Below are 21,389 nucleotides of genomic sequence, written 5' to 3'. Positions count from 1 at the left end.
TGGCTTAGATTAGGGCCGATGGTACCCTTGCTATGCTATTGATGTTGGTAGCTAGCACGCAGCACATATTTGCATATTAAGTTGTTGCTTGTCTTCAGTGCACACAGCCTTGGCTGTAGTGCACGAACCACCTTTAGTGCCGCACATAAAAGAAAAAAATTAGACAGAACACTGTTTACCAACAGCATGAAAAATTTACTGGTCACCTTTCACCTGTTAATAGCACCAACTGCTTGAATGTGCAAGGGGTTTGGTCTTCAACAAGAAATAAAAAGCATTACTTATTGAAGAAGGGACTTCCACCCTTTTTTGAACGTATTATCATCCCAACTTGGGAATTGGTAACTTTCAATGTTTTGTGACCAGGTTACGGTTGTAAAACATTAATACGTACCATAACAAATCGCTGTTTGGAAGGGCCACCATAAATGCTCCCCTTACACAAAGCGATTTGTTATGTCTTTCTAAACCATTATATGATTCGGTAACATGTAAACAAATTGGAAAATAGCTTTAATACATTTAGTACAGGCCCTGTGACTGCAAATGGCTTTCCCACTCAGGCTCACAGTCAGTTATTGTTAGAAGGAAACATTTTCACTAGAATCAACATAAAATGCAGTTTGTCTTGGATTCCCTTTTGTATTAGCGTGCTAAAAAGTATATATACATAATTATGCCACATAATCTGCCATATAATTTAACTATATTTGTATAATTTACTGTATAGTTTTAATTCCATGACACATACTTTGCCTTTCCTTGTCAAACAAAATCCTTCAGCCATGCCCTATAGCTTAGTGCTCAAAGTGTCTCCTAATTCCAGTGCCGCTGGACTTAATTGATTGAATGGATTCTTTCCCACTTACATATAACTAGACAATAACTCTATGTGATCACATTACCTTTTTACAGTAGAAAAGCTGATGGTCGAAGAGGAAGAATATTCTCTGTTGACTTTTGGCTTGAGGCTGAGAGATCTTGGTAAGTTCTCCTGAATGTATGAGTTCAGAGCTCCTCATCAGGACATCTTCACCCTACAGCAGTAATGAAATGACATCAGATACAACTCTAATAGTTATCATTAAAACCACCAGGCATCTCAGTTGACAGGCATGTGCTATAATTCCTGCTAAGAACCTCTTTCTGTAGGCTATTGTTCCCATCCCCTGCCTTTCCTACTTGCTCATTTACTTCTTCCACTAATCCCCCCTCAATCTGTGGATATCAGACTAGCAATATTGGTGTGTAAATTGAGTGGTCATTTTTTATGTGTTAACTCACTGATTTTGCCTCAGACCTGACTGGTGCTATGTGAAAAACACAGGATTCAATTACTGTATTATTCTTTCATTCCCTAACGTTGAATGCACTTGCTGATGCATCGAATTAATGTTCAATTGTAGTGGTTTTATCTTTTATTTTGAAAAACTGTTCACAATCCTTTACAATCCTTCTGATATACTTACAAAATATATCTGAGAAATCAGTAGAAAATATGTCAGTAGTCGTGTGCCTTACCCAATTCCATTTGCACGATATTATCCAATTATATGTGCTTAAACTGCACATAATGTGCATTTTACTTTTTTATATGGTGGCTGAAGCTCTTGCACTTCCTCTTGCTCTGTGCTTTGCAATTATAAGAACCTTCTTTTTATTGATCAGAAATGTGAATGAGAAGTTACACTGGTTCTAGATGAAATATTTGTGTGAATGAACTAGTGCTTTGCAGCATCCGAGTTATTTAGAAGTTCAATGAGAGGAACTTTTCAGTTAAGAAATAATCTTGATAGCAGCTAATTATCATGACAACTACAGTACTTAATTTTCGTGTAGTCACATGTGTCATGCATGGGAAAAACCAAGCTGTCAGATTTTCAGGATATCTACACAAGATACATTTGAATAGACTTAATCTAAATTCTTATGATAGACAAAGAGCGAATATTGCTGCCAGGGTACCCCGTCACAAATGTGATAGAGTACTCTATTTGCCAAACTCTTGGTCCATCTTCCTCAATTAGAGAAAGGCTTCTCTAAAGTAATGTTTCTATCGACAGAATCCCATTGGCTGGGTGAACAGAAAGCTTCCTCCGACGGCCCAATGGATCAGGGGCGATCAAAGGAAGGGCATTACAATGCCCGCCCTATTTAGGGTGACCGGTATAACGTCCTTTTTTACTGTGCATCACTGCGATGAAAACCTGGCGGTGAGGAACAGAAAAACAGTACTGACCCCACACCCTGAGAGAAAATACACACAGTGTGCTGGCCAATATGTTTTTTTCTCCCAAAAAAACTTCCATTTCGGGAGTTTGTGTTTGAAAAACAAAACAACTTTAGATGTTAAAGGGACAGCCACTAAAGCTGATCATGGCCATCCATTAAAGCTTTGTGTAGTAGAACCACTGTAACAGCGGTTATTTTCAAGGTACAGAGAGGACCGTCGGTCGCCGCCTTGCCAGACAGGGTAATGTTCATCAAACTCAAAATCAGGCCCATAGTCAGTGGTTATCCTAAAAATCTGTCCGGCATGTATCTGACCATCGCGGACATATAGGCTAATAAGCTGCAATCTCTTTACCTCAGTATTTCCTTCTTTAACTGTCATGTAAGCTGGAGTGACCACAGAGCTCATATAAGAGTCAAGTGAGCTGGCAAGGCTTCATAATCCACCCAGAGCCAGGGGTAGACAGGCTAGCTTAGTTACCATGTTCATGCTGGAATTCTATGGCACAGTCGGTGCATCAGATTATGCATTCTTCCTCTTGCTAATTATTTATCAGCAGCCAACATGAATGACAGTAAAACATAATAACACACATAAAGAACTACAATGTCCATACTTCTTAGAAGAAAAATGACAACTCTCAAGATGGGTGTTCATCAACCAAAAGCAATCTAGTAAAGCGCATAAACACTTGGTGACCGCTGTAGAACTGCCTTTTTCTTGCTGCGCAGAGCAGCCATGATAAGTATCATTTTCTTACTTCTTTTCTTTATTGTGTAAAATATTTCACTGAATTGATATCTCTTTTTTGAAGGCTGCAAGACCAATACTCTCCCTGTTGTCCCTCAGGCTCAACCGGTTAAACTTCTATTTTTTCAACTAAATTTCTGCCTACGTGAATTCAGTAGTGCCTCCACATGACCCACGCCCTTCTGACCTTTGCTTACGGATGCCATTTTCTGGGTGGTGGAACCTTTTTGATGAAAACAGAGCATCTTCTCATGCTGGCTCTCCTTCAGCCCTGACTGCTCCCATCTCCTCAGCCCACCCCTCATGTCAGTTGAGCTGACTTCTTTCCACCCATTGCCTGCCTGGCCCTCAATACAACGGTGAGGCCCGGGCCACAGGAAGCTCGGTATGTGGCGCTCTCTAAACCTGTTGTTTTAATCCTCACTTCCCTGGGAAACAATATAAACATCTGCTTAAAAGAGAGTATTGGCTTTAAATACCAATAGAATTCGTTAATAGAACATGGGGCTCCTCTCTTAGGGGGATATTCACAAGGACTTATCTCGGATTTATCTCCACCTTAACACATCAAAAGTGGAGATAGATTTAACACCCCATTCACAAGCAGATGCAAACTGCAGACAACGCCAATATTCCCGCGATAACTACCCCAAAATGTATCTCCACGGTGGACACCACCAACTAACCCTAATGAGATGTAGTCGTTCCTGTTCAAAAACACACGAAAAAAACCACAACACCACTTTCACAACGAACTGCCAGATCTGCGAAGCGAACCAGAAACAGGCGATAAGCTGCGGTAGCACCAGGGATTTAACACCTGCCTTTTGCTGGTGCTAAGCAGGACGACTACCCACAGCATGAAAGGGAACCCAGCCAAGAACCACACCTGAAGACCCACAGATGCCATAGAGACAATGATCATGCAGCTCCGATACCCATGAGGGCCACAACACCCACCGCCACCACCCCCAGCCCCACCCCCCCGGACATACACATACTGTGCACGACACAAGAGCCACAAAAAGCGCATGAGGATGCACATTGCCAAAAAAAAACCACACATGTGTGGCCAGAAATACAAGAAACAGTCACACAGCACTGAAGTAACAACCAAAAACTTTATTGAAATACAACACAAAACACCAATGCGGAAGACTCCTGTCGGATCCGTCAGGGACAATCTCGACATCACAGCCTGGAAAATAAAGCACAAAATCAGGACGTGTGTCATTCGCACATCAGAGAAAGAGAGGGAAGGAAAGGGAGGGCGAGAGAGAGAGAGAGAGAGAGAAGGGAGTGAGAGAGAGAGAGAGAGAGAGAGGGAAGGGGAGAGAGTGAGAAAGAGAGAAGTAAAGGAGGGGAAACGCCAGTCAGCGCCACATGGTGGTAAGCCCGTGACGGCTGCAAGGCTTCGGGTGCCACTAACCCGGGGCAACGCCAGTCAGCGCCACGGGGTGGTAGGCCTGTGACGGCTGCAAGGCTTCGGGTGCCACTGACTCTGTGCGCAACAACTCATGGGCCCTTTATGATTCAGAACCGTGGAGCGTCTGTCATCCAGTCACCAGTGGCAGAAGGGAATGTGACTTTGTCGGCCCCTTATATTTGCGGGGTCACATGGTCTGTGATGCCTGTGCCGGATGGTTGTGATGTGTGTGCAATCCTGCTCTCAGGGAGTGGCTGTGACATGCTGACAACTAGATCAGTGACCTGCACACCACCAGTGAGTACGCCTGCGACAGGTAGCTATGTGGGGCCCCCTCGGAGCATAAGCGGAGTGGTCTGGCCTGGTGTACGCTGGACCAGCGCAGGGCTTGCAACAATGACTTGGGGCCTCTGGGCGTGGTGTAGTCCATGTGCGAACAAAGAAGTGACTAATGCGTGTGTCCCTGTTGTAGTGTAGACGGCACCCGGAACACAATAGGCAAAGTAGCACACTGTGACTGGCATCCCACTAGATGAGCATCATTGACGTAAGGGGAATCACTGTCCCTACATTCATCCTCACATTCATACATGAATGATGAAAGACGTGACACAGCAGTGCGTTACTGGATGTTTATTGCACATCCAGTGGAGTTTTGCAGCTGGAGCGGTACAGGGACATGCCAAGCACACTTCACAATATGGTCCAGTGGAGGGCCAGTCAGAGTCTGTGGAAGAGGAAGAGGAAGGGTACAGTCCGCAGTCTGGTCGCCGTGTCATTGGTCATCAAACAGGATATGGCAATCCATGTCGCGGTCCAAGGTGAGTGCAGTGGAGTGTATCGGGGTCAGTGGAAGGTCATGGGGCCATGTGCGACACCAAGCAGAAACAGGCCAGGTAGTGGAAACGAATGCTAGTGCCTCCTCATGAACTCAAACCTTTCCACGTCCTCGTCCTTGGATGTGTGCTCTGCCCCACCTGTGGGTGTTGCAGTACTGGCTGCGGCACTGTGTGCCACTGACACATCAGGTGCCGGAGTGGATACGCCTGCCGCATTGTGAGGCACTGACACACCAGGGGGTGGAGATGTGCATGGTGTGGGGACAGCAGCATTCATCAGCACCACGCCTTGTGGCAGCAATGCCATGATGAGGATCTGCAGGGGATGGTAGATCCCAGCTACATTTCGTTGATGTGCAGCGGTGGCTGGAGGTGAGTTGCGGATGATGTCACTGATGTCTTGGAGGGCTTGGGTGTCGATGCTGGGGGTGTCCTCCTCGTCATCAGTGAAGAGTGGCTGGGACTGATCTGCAGGAGGTGTTGACGGTGCCCCTGCAATGTAAAGGGGAGATGGTGTATTACAATGTGTCCACATGTATGTAGCCGCATGGTACATGTTGACATTCAGACAGCATGGCTTTGTACATTGTGACAGTCTGTGGATCAGGGCCATGACCGAGAGTCATTGTGGGTGTGCATTGTGCTCTGCTTGATTGTGCATGTGTGCCATTGTGGCCATCTCCACCCGTCCCCCCAGTACCTGGTGGTCACTCATCCTGTTGCGGTTGTGTTGTGTCCTGTCGAGCAGTGTCCGGTCCCCCGACTCCAACCACTGTCTCCACACTGATGACTGTCGAGACCAGCTCCTCCATGGCATCCAGCATGAGCTGTGACGCTGGGCTCCCACCTCCAGTCTGCATTGCTGCCTTCTGGTTGGCTGCGAGTTTCACCTTGGTCTTGCGCTTTATGTCAATCCATCGCCTCTTGGCCACAGCCATTGACCTCTTGTGCTCCCCGATGGCATTCACCTTGTCCACGATGTCCCGCCATATTCCATTTTTGGTGCCCAATGACACGTTGGAAGTGACGAACAGTTGTTGATGGTGTTCCATCACCTCCGTGACTAGGATCCTGTTTTCCTGCGGACTGAACTTCGTCTTCTTCTTCTTGTCCTTGCCCTTCCCTGTCCCCGAGGTCCCAGGCTGGTCGTCCGGGGTGCTTGTGGGGTTGCGCTCATCCTCTGCACCTGCTCCGGCTGCCTCCATGGTGCTTGGGTGTTGGTCAGTTTGTGTTTGTGTGTTTTTTCTACTTTTATAGTGATTTTTCCCACCAGCCATGTGTGTATTGCTTATCGCTGATTTCCTCATCGCACTTTGTCCCATCGCATGTTTTTTCGCGTTAAGGTTTGTGTTTTTATCTACGTCAAGGTGGTTGTATCGCGGACATTTGCCGCGGTTTTGGCAGACTATTGCATGGTACCGCCTTGTGAATTCCACGTTGACACAGGGTTATTTTCCCGCGATAGGCTGCGATGTGTAAAGTTGTGTTAGCATTTTTTGGTGATGTTTAGCACACATTCTTGTGAATATCCCCCTTAGTGTTTAATGGGTTGAGGTATTGTCACTCTTGCTGAGAGTTTCCCCCTTCCCTTTCTATAGCTGCAGGTGGGCAGTAGTGAGTACCCTCTATATGGAGATATGGATGTGCTGTGACAGTAACTTAAATAGATACTACTTGAGTTTTCTAACATCCCAGGAAGATATCTCAAGGTAATCCTGGCTCAGCTACAATTGACCTCACTCCTGAGGGAGGTGAGCAGTAAATACTTAATACAGACAGATCTATTTTCGACCAATCTATTCAAAATTATGTGAAAAGATCTGTATCTTCCTCATTTGACCCTGTAGTCTAACAACTGAAGACGTTTTTCTCCCTCCTACCAGTGCCAGTAATTCCAGCCCTCCTGGCCCTGTCAACTGAAGACCCTTCTGCAGGCAGAGAAGCCCCTAGTAGGCTGAGAAAAGCTTCTAAGATGGCTGTCTTAGACAGCCTAATGAAGGCATATTCTGATTCCCTACCAAAAGTCACACAAGATACTAAAGAAAATGTATTTCCTGATGAATCAGAGTTTCATGATTTTGAAGAGGGTGACTCTGCCTCTAAAGAAGACCTAGAGTTTCCGTGGTGTCTACTGCCCAAAAGCAGGAGATTTTAGCAGGAGACTGGAAAGGGCCCTTTGACTGAGCTCCATCTGACCTTCTAAGTAAATATGTTTGACCCAGAGAAGATCAAGCACCCACTTTCTTTCGACTGGGTTCCCTCTGCTAGAACAGCAGCCCATGTCCACTTCAAGATCAGGAAACCATTTTCCAAGGAGGTAGGCAACCACCTAAAAGTGGAAGGTCCTCACCCTCTTTTAGAAGGTTAAGATACGACGAGACCTGAGATTGACCCAAAAATGTCATCCATTGTCTTTCCCATTTTGGGGGAAGTACATTAAGGCTCCAATAAAGGTACTGACAGGTCCTAGTGGGCTTCTCAATATAAACTTCTGGATCTCTAGGGTCTTCTTTGAAAAACTATGGACCTTGCCGTCACATCCAAGGAGCAAGGTAGCTCTATTGGCCCCGACATGCAAGCAAGGGAAACACAAGAGGCACACTTTCTGAGTAGAGATGCAGATCCATTCTGTTAAGGATAGACCCTGAGCTTTGCAACTGGGCCACTAATGAGGCAGATCAATCAGCACTGTAAACGAAGGGTCTTCCTTGAATAAGGCCCAAATGACTTTGAGAAACGTTTTCAATTGAAACCCTTTTCCCAGGGTCAAGGAAGGAGGTGGGATGTATTCCAACAGGGAGAAGTCTTCTTTCTGTGTAGATCCAGACCTTTCAGTAGCTGTGGGTATCATGGGCAATCCTATGGAGGAAATTCACCTCATTTTCAGATGAGAGTTCACATTTCTTCCCCACTAGATCTAGAGGAGCAAGATTCAATTAACCCTTTACACCAGGGCCCAGATTATACAGGATGAGTGGATTCTCTAGACTTTTAGAGGCTTCCATCCGGTGTGTTTTTTTTATCTACCCCATATTGGTCCTCTCGCCACTCTACAGTTCATTTCTATTTGGAGAAACAAACGTTCATAGACCAACAGATTCTTTTCTTGCTTAAAAAAAAGCAATATGCCACAGTAAGCCTCGTACTTATGGCTCTTTGAGCACTATCTTCCTTGTGGAGAAGAGGGGAGAAGGTATCAGGTAAATCATCAATCTAAAAAATCTGTAATGAATGTGCAGACACTTAACAATAGAGGGTATCCACCTTCTAAGAGATATGTTGAGAGAAGTGGGCTTCATTGTCCATCTACACCTCAAGGACTCCTACCTTTCAGTGCCTAGTTTCCTCCTCACCATCGTTTCATCTCGTTTCTCTGGAAAATGTCAACTTGTGAATTCTTGGCATTTCCCTTTAGGTTAGCATCAGCTCCTTGTGGTTTCATCAAACTAATGAACCTTGAGCTCCCTTCTTGGAAGTTGTAGTGTTTTTGTACAAGAACTAGGGACATAGTAGTTCTTTATGAACGTTATCATTTTTTTACTGTATTTCATGTTGGCTGCTGTAAAGTAAATAGCAAACAAGAGAAGGCATCATTCTTACCTTTGTGTCCTTAATAGAACTGAAAATTCTTGTTCTCAACTGCTAGAAAATGTTTGATTCCCATGCCTGTCAAAGGAATGTGAGCTGGTGATGGGGTAAACATTGTTTACCATGAATCTTTTTCCCCGCACGCAATTACAACGCGGTTGTTAAAACAACCGCGTTGTAACAACGCATACCATTACTCTGCAAGTCAGAACAACAACCTGCAGAGGGGGCAGAAGGTGTTGGATTTAAAATCCAACACCTTCCCTACTGTTGCACATACTGGAGTTGTAATAGTAAATTATACTATTCCAACATCCAGCTCACCTCCCCCAGAGCAAGTCATTGTTACGATTTGCGGGGTAATGGTATGCATTGTTACAACGTGGCCGTTGTAACAACCGCGTTGTAATTGCATGCGGGGGAAAGCACACGGAATAAAGTGGCATATTCGGTGATGGAAGTGTGCATACCATAGTTTGAAGTTATGTTGAGAGTACTCCAACTGTTATGGTGGCTGTATTCATAGTGTACCCTGCTCTCCATTTTCTGCAGTCTGCCCTACATTTTAGAGCCACAACAAATTGGTGTGGAGAAATGTACCAGAACCACTTTTTTCTTTCACAGGAACACATGAGCTGGGGTGGCTGCTTGTCAGAGTCATTATTAGTTTTCAGGAGCACGTGAGATAACATGGGTGCGATATAATCTCCAAAGTCCTGTGGTGCTGGAACTAGGGGTGTGGCAGCTGCCGCAGCACCCCTATTAAACTGTAACATTTTTAGATGGAGAACGAAAAATAACAGGCCTTCAAACATTTTTATTCTGGCGCAATTCTTGGTGTTCTAAATGAAATGCTGTCAAATATTCTTTATTGCTTTAGTGGGATGACATTTTGGATAGCACCCCCACTTCTTAAAAGTGTTCCCGCCCCACTGTCAAAGTCAGTCACTATGGGCCTGATTTATGATTTGGGCAGACATGTCCACCACCAGGGCGCATGAGTAAATCACCTTGATGGAGATGCCCCAGGCAAATTATGAAATGTCTGTTGGCACAGCGGACATTTCAGGCACTGACAGGAACTATCATCACAGAGAATACTCTTGGTGGATAGCACCATCAAACATGATGAAACTGTATGTCAAAGTTACATTTTTGTTATTTGCAAAAATAAAATCCTCCTTGACATCAGAGTTTCTTCTCATGGCGAGGGGGCATTGAGCACTATTCAGTGCCCCTTACTGCTAGGTTTTCCATGGCAGTGACGGGCATTGAAAACCGGCTATATATCCGCCCATCTAAATTAGGCTGGCAGACATACAGCCAAACTTACGATGGATCACTCCTTTGGCCTTCATAGGAATTTGACCACAGTGGAGATGGAGTAGTCTCTGCCATCATCAAACTATGATCTGCCCAAATATAAATTGGGCAGACAATAGTCTTGGCGAGCAGGGAACTCAGTAGCCATTGCTAATGAGTTCCCTCTCAGCCAAGATATAAATCAGGTTCTATCATTTGATCAGGACTGGCCATATGGGAAACAGAGAAAACCATTAGAATGTTGAGGACCAGGGCTGATTTTAGATGTGGATGGACAGAGGGGCCAGCAGGTTTCGAAACTGGCAAGCAGCTTTGAGGGAACACACACACTTTTTTTGTGGACACATATAATATGCCCCTCGCCCCAATACTCCAGAGATGATTGTATACCCTTGCTAACTCACTAGGTACGTTATAGGGTGGTTTGAACACATTTTCCAGTTCTGCTTTTAGTTGCTAGTTCCCCACTGGCTCAAATTTACGTGAATTAGGGTGGGTGTGGTGTTCTTGTAAGAGTCAACCCTTTCTTTTAGGGACATAGAAGCGGGATTGGACATAGTGTCCAAGTATGTCAAGCCCCCCTTTCAGAGGCTTTTGAGCATGCATGTGGTGCTTGCCAGTAATCCCTACTTCTCACAGTCAATTGTGTTAAGTGTGTCTCCTGTGCCTTTGCCATTGGGCTCCCTTTCTCAGGAGACAGTGAGCGGATGCAACTTCATTGTCCACTCTGTAGTTGCTCACTCTATTAAACAAGCATTTGCAATACAATAGGTCTCGCATTTGCGAGAATTTGAGCTATTGGCATTGTAAATGACAATGCCTTTTATTTATGCGTTTCAAAACCTGCAAGCTGTGCGTAAACAAACACTTTGTACTTATAGTCCTTGCTTATGAGAAGCAAGGCTGGCAGTCTCTTTTACTGCCAGCTTTGCTTCTCGTAAGTAAGGACTATACCTACAAAGTGCGTGTTTACACACCGCTTGCAGGTTTTCAAAACAAATGAATAAAAGGCATTGTCATTTACAATGACAATAGCAGCTATTGGCATTGTAAATGACAATGCCATTTATTCATTTGTTGTACAAAGTGCTTGTTTACGCACAGCTTGCAGGTTCTGAAACGCATAAATAAAAGGCATTGTCATTTACAATGTCAATAGCTCCAACTCTCGCAAATGCGAGACCTATTGCATTGCAAATGCTTGGTTTTTCTGTAGGAGCGAGACAGTAAGACAGGGAAGGCTTGTAGGCTTAGAGACCCTCTCTGGGCGTGCGCGCACAGTTTAATTTATGAGGACTTGGGAAGGCTGTGCGCACAGGAGCAACATTTTATTTGCGAAGACTAAAGAGGCTTGCTTGCAGGCGCAGCCGTCTTTCTCTGCTGAGAGTGAGGGGGCCTCTGGAGCGTAAGGGCCCCCTCATACTGTGGGGGCTGCGGGGCATGTGTTACGCCCCTGGCAAGATACATGTATTATTGTTTGCTGGTTATAGTGCACGAACAGTGCTGCACGCGTGCTAGCAAAAAAACAACAAACGTGCTAATACGTTGGCAGCCGTGCTCATGCACATTTCTGTTCATGGCGTTTTGCTAATGACGCCATACGCGTGCACAATGTGGTCTTGTACGCATGGATATGTTAGCGTGTTGTGGGGAGCCGAGCAGCTTCGGAGGAGGAGATTTCAATGGTACCAAAACTGTAAGTTTGTTAAACAAAATGTATAAATGTGTGGTCTGTATTATGGAAAGGCTTTTAATTGGTATAAATTTGCAGCGTTTTTTTATTTGGCGGTTTTGGAGGCGGTAATATTGAGTTTAGTTTATAGTGGCGTTTGCTATAGCAACGGTGTGAACCGTGTTAGCGAGTTTTTAGTTTGTGAACTGGAAACATAGGTATTTAATGTATTGTGACAAGCTTAACAGCGGATTAGATTAAAGGGTATAATAAAAGGTATGAAATGTGTGGTATGCGTTTCAACTAAGTATTACATCGTAAATGTTTGTGATGGCTGGCTAACTTGTCCAGTTGTAAAAGAGTGACTGGTGGTAGGCAGCGTATTAGATGGATGAGTAAAGTTAGGCAGAATGCAAGAACAGTTTGTTAGTAGTTAGAGGGCTGGCTAAGAGTTTGGCGAGTTTTGGTCGTTAGTAAAAGGGGGTGTATGTGAACGGTTTTAAAAGTGAATGCATGTAAAAACAAAATTGCTAGTGGTCTAAAAGGAGAATGTAATATGTGATATCTTTTACAAATGGTTTGTGCGCGAATAGGAGTATTTAGGGGTGATTGGCAGTGTGTGTGGAAGCAAGCAAGGAACAGGTATTTATATGCCGCCACTTGTACTTGTGCATATTTTCTGTTTTGTAGTTTAGTAAAGACGCCATACGCGTGTAAATGTAAAATGTAAATTTGATACTTGTATAGCGCACTACTCACCCGCAAGGGTCTCAAGGCGCTTGTACGAATACCGCTGTGGAACCCATCCTGGCATTCCCTGTGAGGCGTCCATTTCTGGGCATCCCCAAGGTGGAGGCCAGGCATCCTTAGCATTGTGGGGGCCATTGTGGAGATTAAGCAAGCTATTGCCCAGAGTTGCAGAGTGGGACTCCCTGATTGGAATAGGCACCGAGGTGAGAATTATCAGTTCCGTGGAATTTTTGGAGCCCAAGACCCGCTGAGGGGGGGAATTGAACCCTGGTCCCGGGCTAGACCTCTGCATCAGGGTCTGCTGCTCTAATCATTGAGCCACACTTCTCCACTGCGTGCAGCAAAGGAGGCGCATTCATACGGTGTGCGTTATAAGCTGTAGCCTGCATATGTCCTGCCCTTGTTTACCAAGGAAGCCCACACCGTGGCAACGCGCCATAGGCTGTTGCATGCAAATGTAAAGTAACTTGTATTAAAACGTCCCTGTATGCTTATAAGCAAGAACATGACATGTGTGGCATAAGCTGTTGTATGCATTTCTCCAATTTATTGATTTGTTCAGCAAGGAAGCACTAGGCGGTAATGCGCTGTAGCTGTTGAGTACATATGTGCAGCGCTCTGAGTAGTTTAGCAAAAAAACAGAAAGGAGGTGCATTACAACAGCGCTTGGTTGAAGCTAGCCTGCATTTCTCCTGTCCTTGTCGATTAAGGAAGCCCACACCGTGCCAACGCGCCATAGGCTGTTGCATGCATATGTGAAATGTTTTTACTTGTTTAGCAATAAAACAGGAGCAGTAGGTATATAAACACGCCGCACGGTGAAGCTGGCACGTGCATATCTCCTGTCTTTGTTTAGCGAGGAAGCCCACACCTGCAACGCCATATAGGCCGTTGCATGCACATGTGAAATCCTCTTAAACAACAATGAAACAAGAAACGTATTAACATCGCGCCAGTGGGACGCCGCCCATTTCCTCTCCTGGGAGTTGTTGAACAAGGAAGCAGGGGGCACGTAAATACGGCGCCAGCTGGACACGTGCACATCTCCTGTCCTGCAAGTTGAGCTAACGCCGCACGGTGTAAGCTGGCGCGTGCATATCTACTGTTTTTGTTTAGCAAGTTTGTATTGCGGTTTAGCGAGGAAGCCCACACCTGCAACGCCATATAGTGTGTTGCATGTGGTATTGTGTATAAATAAAAACGTATATAAAATTGTAATGTTGGGTCGCTTTGAGAAAATTGCAAAACATTATATAGAACAGCCGATGTATTGAAGGCGCCTTGTAGTCTGTTTTTTTTTTTGCTTGCAATTGACATGGAAGCTTTTAGGAGAACGGGTAAGAGCACAGCATGGGGTATAGGAACTAAAGTGTGTTATTGAAGAAGGAGGTAAGATGGTGTTGTAGATTACGGTAAGGAATTTGCCCCTTAGCCAAAAACAGATTTGTGAGGAACAAGTGTGGTCTCCAAAAGTATGTTAGTACATAATGGTGTATTACGCGGCGCATTACATGTTAGCGTTACAGCATGTAAGTGTAAATAAAAATTAAAAAAAGTAAAAACTATTGTGCTACAAAGCAATAGAAAAACAGAGTAGTTTGTTAAAGTAAGTAAAAGCGCATTATTGCTAATGCGAGTGAAAAGATTCTATAATTAGGTCTGAGACAGCAGCGAAAGTAATGAAAAAGCTATGTCTGCTGAAAGGTTTTTAGACCAATACGCACACATGGCAAAATGTAAAAACAGCGGCAGTATTTTGAAACCCGAACGTAAGGTATGAACATAATAAAAAGTATGCGTGAAAGCAAAAAAATATAAAAGGGTAAGTGATAGAGCAGGCAGTAAGCAGAAAAAGAAAGCAGAGCATATGATAACGGAATGCAGCAAAGGAGGCGTTTTCACACTGCGTGCGTTGTAAGCTGTTGCCTGCATATGTCCTGCCCTTGTTTAGCAAAGAAGCCCACACAGTGAAAACACGCCATAGGCTGTCGTATGCTAATGTAAAGTAACTTGGATTAATACGTCCCTGTATGCTTATAAGCAAGAACGCGACATGTATGCCATAGGCTGTTATATGCATTTCTCCTATTTATTCATTTGTCCATCAAGGAAGCAGTAGGCGTTAACGCGCCGTAGCTGTTGACTACATATATGCAGCACTTTGAGTTGTGTAGCATAAAAACAGGAAGGAGGAGTATTACAACAGCGCATGGTTGAAGCTAGCCTGCATTTCTCCTGTCCTTGTAGACTAAGCAAGCCCACACCGTGCCAACGCGCCATAGGCTGTTGCAGGCATATGTGAAATCCTCTCGTACCGCTATGAGTTGTCCCGCAAAAAAACAGGAAAAAGCGTAATACAACAGCGTGTGGTTGCATTTCTCCTATTTATTCATGTGTTCATCAAGGAAGCAGTAAGCGGAAACGCGCCGTAGCTGTTGACTACATTTATGCAGCGCTTTGAGTTGTGTAGCAAAAAAATAGGAAGGAGGAGTATTACAACAAAGCGTGGTTGAAGCTAGCCTGCATTTCTCCTATCCTTGTCGACTAAGCAAGCCCACACCGTGCCAACGCGCCATAGGCTGTCGCATGCAAATGTGAAATCCTCTCCGTTGTTTAGCAATAAAACAGGAGCAGGAGATATATAAACACACCGCACGGTGTAAGCTGGCGCATGCATATCTCCTGTATTTATTTAGCGAGAAAGCAAGTCGTACACGCGCCCATTTCCTGTCCTGGGAGTTGTTGCATAAGGAAGCAGGAGGCGCGTGAATGCGGCGCTAGCCGTACACTTGCACATCCCCTGTTCTGCAAGTTAATCTAACGCCATCATACGCGTTCACAAACGCATTCACAGTTGCAATCCTTTGTGCTCGTGCACATGTCCTGTCCCCCTTCCAAAGCAAGTTGACAATAATTGATCTCGCTGGCGACAGCGCTTCGCACTGGGTCGCTAGGCGAGACCTAAAAACACATTAATGGGAATAGCTTCGATGTTCATGACAGATCAGCTCTTTCTTTTAGGGGCACATGAGGTGCAGTGAGAGCAGCATCAATATCTGAGTTAGAAACTCCTTTCCGAGGCACCTCAGGTAGAGTGGCTGCTATGGCAATGCCCGAGTCAGCCTTCCTTGGGCTCTTTAAATGGTGTCACTGCAGTCCTCATGAGACAGCAGCCTCCTTTCATCTGGAAAAGACCTGCATGCCAGAGCTCACATAATAATTTACCACTCTTTTGGGTCCCTGTGACCACTACAACTGTATCACTCTAGCCTGGACTTCTGAGTTTACCTTCATCAAATCTCTAAATCCTTTCAACTTGGGAAACAAGCATATGCACAACAATCTTCACACACCCTCATAGGAGAATCCAGCCCAAACTGCCTTCCCAATTGCCATGTCTCTTTTGTTGAGGGACATAAGCAACCAGACTGTATAATCAGTGAGGAGCAAATTGACTGCAGGTGAAAAGAAAGCCTAGAATCATGTCTGAGAATAACAAAAACGTTATGAATGGCAATACATAAATCAACGCTTCACAACAAATCCCATCACTTTTCAACTTGTTAACAGTTAGACCAATTACTCCTCTAGAACATGGTATTAGGATAATCATTTTCTTATTCTCACTCAAGGGGAGCAGAGTGTTCATACTTCTATGTAGGAGAGAATCCATTCTTCAAGAGTAATTATTCATTTTGGGTAGGTGACCTCACACAGAAAACTAATACTAGGCTGTGAATGCTCAATATATTTTCATATCCTCTATCAATGAGTGGGAGACCACACATGCAAGATGGATGCAGGACACAGTACCTCCCACTCCTCAATGGAGTTCTGCCACTGGGCAATCTTGTCAATGTTCTCCAGACGCCTCTTCCGCTCATTGATGAGTCTAGCAACATTCTTCATGGCATTTAGGGCGGCTTCGACATCCTTAAAGTCCCTGAATAAGATAATTATTTTATATTAGAAATGTTTGTGCAGCAGGCATCATGGCCCATAAAGGTAGGGCATTACTCACATGCTATGAGTTGGATACATCTCTTCCATACAGTCCAAATGTGAATTTGAAGTCATGAAAATCCGCTTGGAATTGGTATATTTACAACACGCTCAATTGAGCTGAGCTGGGGATCAATGTATCTGCTCAAATTCTAGAATTGCCCACTAATCTGTGATAGAAATTGGGATATCATTGGCAATGAGAGGTTACCCAAGATACAATCTTGGTGTTAATCAAATTGGGTAGTACTGGTTACATCACTGTATCTGCCAGTGCCATTACCTCCCGAAATTGTCGAAATGAGAAACAGCCCCTAAATAAGCTTTAGGTGCTTTTCATGGTATCAGTCCCAATGGCAGTTGCTGGGGGTTGACATGTCTATGTGAAAGCCATATTTCTTTAAACATCACCAATGCCAGATGGGAAATGACATGTTTATGCCAAAGTCACAGTTTGTCAAAAAAGTGAAATAGACTGGCTGGGGGTTTATTTATCTGTGCCAAGGTTTTCAATCCATGGCCCTTCGCTTCTGGTGTTTGGATGGACAAGCAACGCTGTGAAGTGCTGGAAAAACAATACTTGCAGAAGGGAGGCTACAGTGAAAACCCAAGAAAAAGTTGTATTATCCTCAGGCAAATGGTATATAGTGGACAGCCATTGAGCTGTAAATCACTATGAAAAGTATTTAACCACATAAACATGAAAGAGCAGGAATATGATGAGCGGTCATCTTCCTCAATCAGTGGACACGGTCGGATAGGGACGAAACATAGGCTCAGGCACCAAAATAAAAGTAGCCCCCATTGGTGAACCAGATAGCTTAAAAGTGTCACACATTTGCAAATCAAGCCAGTTTTGAACTTGTAAAGGCACGCTGTGTGGGTATTTTGCAAGGTATGGGGGATTGCATGCATTTGCGTTTGCTGCAGGCAATGCTTGTGGCAATACTAGTGAAATCGACAGGAAAAAAACACAGCCCACCTGGCAGTAAAGCAGGCCCACAACATGTTAGAAAATCGGCCCACACACTGACCTGTGAGACCAACCCATCGGGCACTGCCTGATTGCCCTATATGCCAGTCTGACCTTGTTAGTTTAACACTTGTAAGCGGAAAATCGGGGCTCAATTCCATCTACAAATTCAGATGCTAGCCAGACTAAGATATCTTCATCACTGAGAAAGGGCTTAATATAAAGGGATTCCCGAGCCACATTACTGAGAAGCTAGAGACCAGGGTAAGTTAGATACAAGGGAGTAAAAATAAGTCAAGAGTACGAATAAGATGGACTAATTAGAGAAGCAAACTGCTAAGGTTAATAGCATGGATGTTAGACTATCAGGAAAGTGAACATGTCCTCCTGCACCTTTCAAATCTTTCAATACAACACAGAAGGAACCAAACCAAGAGCCAATGGACAACCACATGAAAACAGCAGTGAATGACCATTCCCATTCTCACCAATTGCAAATAGTGTGGTAGAAAAAAATATTTAAAAGGTAAAGAAAGTACAAACAGCCCATGTTGTGCGTGGGCGACAAAGCAACATCAGTCTGCTACTGGGACCTGCATGAGTCCACAGGAACAACACCTTTATATTCCAGAAGAGTTGAAGCCTAGTTCCTAAAATTTTCAGGACAGTATTCTGGGTGAAAAGGCACAAATACAGAGTCTTACCAAACTCCTATAAGAGGAGGCAGACATGAAGAACCATAATATTTTAGTCCAATCAATACTGAAGAAACAGACCCAAGTCTAGCTGTGTTCCTGTCTAGTGAGAAGACTCTGTCCTGTTTAAGAAGCAACAAAAGAAGTTGTTAGTCCGCTGTCATCTTTGCTGGCTACTTGACATTCTGGCTATGGATCAAGCCCTAGATTCAATCGATGTTGTATCCAGTAGAAAAGTCAGTAGCCACAAGATCTGCAGGAGGAAGGGAAGGTTATCCGTAGAGGTTAATGGGGTCCTTGAGGAGACCCAAAGACTGAATGGAGTTAATGGAATCTCTGACTAATCTCTGCTGATAGGCCTGCCTTCTAACCTGGACATTTAAATGTCCAGTTGTCCATTCAAACATAAACAACTAAGGGCTCATTTAGATCTTGGTGGATGGTTGGCCAGGCGCCCAGGATTGTGGAGGCCATTGCTTCTGCCACTGCAGCAGTGGAGAGCCTGCCCTCTTGAGAGGTCCATGCCTGTGGTGGTTTCTCTCACATCACTGCTAGTTTGCAGAATGGGAACTGTGTTCATAGCACCCGCTCAGCAAACTTTTTTGTTTACAGAAAACAAAGTCACAAGGTGGTAGTTTGTTTTATCTAAACTAAATACAAATTGCACAATGTGCAGGGAGTTTTCTTCCAGCATCTCGGGGCCATTGTACATATTACTTGCCTGTGTGGGCACAGGCAGGGAAAATCAGTGACATTTGAACTGCCCTCATTATGGTGGGGTGACCGCCACTCAGCCGCGGTACGTGCAGGTAACAGCGGTGCGGCGGGGTGATGGCGGATTTCAAGGGACGATGCTGAGGGAAAATTAAATAAATAATTAATTTTCCCTCTGACCCAGCCAACCTGACAAGGGTGGACCGCTGGGTGAAGGGTTACTGTCAGTGGAGTTAGCAAAGGCTCCGCTAATGGTAACCCATCAAACAGGTTTCCCTATCTCTAAATGCGGCAGCAGATCTGCATGTTTGATGGAAACGTAGGGCCATGGAAGTGTGGTGTTCCTTCTGCCCTGCCAAACCCTAAGTAAGTTGTAAAGACTGTTGAGCTCTTTTCTAGTGCTCCCTGTGTGAATAGGCTAAGCCATTGCACTGTGCCAATGCCATGCTTTATTATTGCAACTGACCTGTGTTGAGGACTTGTATACTTCAGAAGCTCGGCCAGCTGGAGTGGATATTTACAGATCTTCTGGACTGGTGTCAGCAGGAACCCATCAAGTGAGATGTCGATCATCTTCTGCACCAGCCGGCATCCCTCAAAGAAGTACACATACTTGTTGACTTTGGCCAGATTGGACAGCTCACGGCAGGCATTGGGGTGGTTGTTGCAGTACTCAGAGTAGATTTGAAAGTCTGTTTGCTGGAAATTTTTGAGTACGGAGAGGGTTATTATGGGTAAAATACTTCTCATATCATGCTGTGATAACAAAAGGGATCTTGGGGAAAGTACATCATTTGGAACAGTCTAAAATGTACTTGATTGATTCACGGACAGGTCCATCATAACATAACATAACACTTGTATTTGTAAAGTGCACTTATCACCCAGGGGTCTCAAGGCGCTAAATAACAGATGTTTATTGTTACCCAACTCAATGGTACTCATTTTATCGACCTCAAATGGATGAAAGGCTGAGTGGACCCACCAGGATTTGAACCTGTAACCATGAGGTCAAACAAAGGTCCCTGCAGGGGATGCATTAGTCTACTGAGCTACCAGACCCAGCATCAGGCTAGCTAGGCCGAGAAGCTGATATCATGTTATCACAGTTATGGACGTTTGGTGTCTGATACACATTAATTATGTATACAAAAGTACAAAAGTTTCTGCCCACTGTTACAAATCCAAAACTGTAGATGCAAAGCACATAGTTTAGCGGTTGCTGGAGAAGGAAGAATGGAGTCCATTGCTCATACCTAACAGAGAACTAGAACTCCTCTTTGTTACCCACACATGCATGCATAAGGCACTTGGACAGTCAGTATTGTGCACGGAGAGACTGCAGGGGGAGTACACACACACATGACAGGCAGTGTGAGCATCTGGGGACCTATGAATAACACTTGGAATATGTTCATACATTGGTTTGTAATTACAAGCAATCAGGTGATATTAGTGGGGAAGTTAACTCCTTCTTGTATATGTAATTTAGTATGGGCTTTTGTTTCAGGTTTTCATTTTTGGAATTATTTGTTGGGGCAATGCATTTTATTTTGGTGGCATCCATATTAGATGTGCTGCCGCAAATTTTTCTTTTAAAAATAAAAATGCATTTAACTGAAAAGTTCAAAAGTATATGGAAAATAAAACGTACATTCGAATGCAAACATTTGTAGTAGATAATCATACTTAGGCATTGTAAGCATATAAAAGGAATAGCAATATACTCACTTAGGTCAGCTTAACTGACAATGCCATATTGGTTATAAAATAATGCCTAGGCATTGAAAGCCCTGATGTTCACATTGAGATGTTTTTTATTGCACAAGATGTTTTTCTCTAGAGCTGGGGTTGCTGTAATTTTCCAGAAGCCTTCTGTTAGCTAGTGAATAGCCATTTAGTCTGTCTTAGACAACCGATAGTGAGATTCTCACCGGGAGGAGAGGAGTCAACAGGAAGGATGATTCATAAGAAGAACTGTCTAAACTGCAAAATGTGTATGAAGTATCTTTTCAAGGACGTTTCTATGGGCTATTGTGAGACATGAGAACTTGGGGATCTTATCTCGTCCCAAGAGTTTACTAAAATCATATTGGAAATTGCAAAGGCAAAAAGAAACATGTTACCATTTAGAGTGTTGTGTGTTATATAAGTGCATGTTCCTAGACTAGAGGGGGGCTTCTCTCACTCACTTTTGCTAGAGACTCATCTCAGAGTTTCTTGAGACTATACTTCTCTAAATGGAAGGCTGCCTAGTTTATTTTCTGATGTCTGCTGATTGATAGCTGAAAATACTTTCCAGATTGATATGGAAAGGCTTTATGCTTATGCATTGATTCTCTCATCAGAACCCCCCTTTATTGGGTATCTTAACTGAGACCTTATTCTATATTACTCCAATTTAATTTTGATTAGGGAACTTCC

The 21,389-nt window shown here is 44.1% G+C and overlaps 1 protein-coding gene across 4 annotated transcripts in view; it reads right to left on the bottom strand.

The window, feature by feature from the left end:
* LOC146785506 (uncharacterized) overlaps positions 1–21,389 on the bottom strand; it is a 691,519-nt gene that overhangs the window by 75,053 nt on the left and 595,077 nt on the right. For all 4 annotated transcript variants that reach the window (XM_085634607.1, XM_085634608.1, XM_085634610.1 and 1 more), the window contains 3 exons: positions 19,432–19,664; positions 16,395–16,524; positions 906–1,037 (listed from right to left, as the gene is read on the bottom strand). In XM_085634607.1, coding sequence (XP_085490733.1) covers positions 906–1,037; positions 16,395–16,524; positions 19,432–19,664 — 495 coding nt within the window. The remainder of the gene's footprint in view (positions 1–905; positions 1,038–16,394; positions 16,525–19,431; positions 19,665–21,389) is intronic.

The sequence above is a fragment of the Triturus cristatus genome, chromosome 11 (genome assembly GCF_964204655.1).
Source record: "Triturus cristatus chromosome 11, aTriCri1.1, whole genome shotgun sequence".
Classification (NCBI taxonomy): Eukaryota; Metazoa; Chordata; class Amphibia; order Caudata; family Salamandridae; genus Triturus; species Triturus cristatus.
Note: the sequence above shows the minus strand (reverse complement) of the source record. Positions and strands in the feature narration are given on the sequence as shown.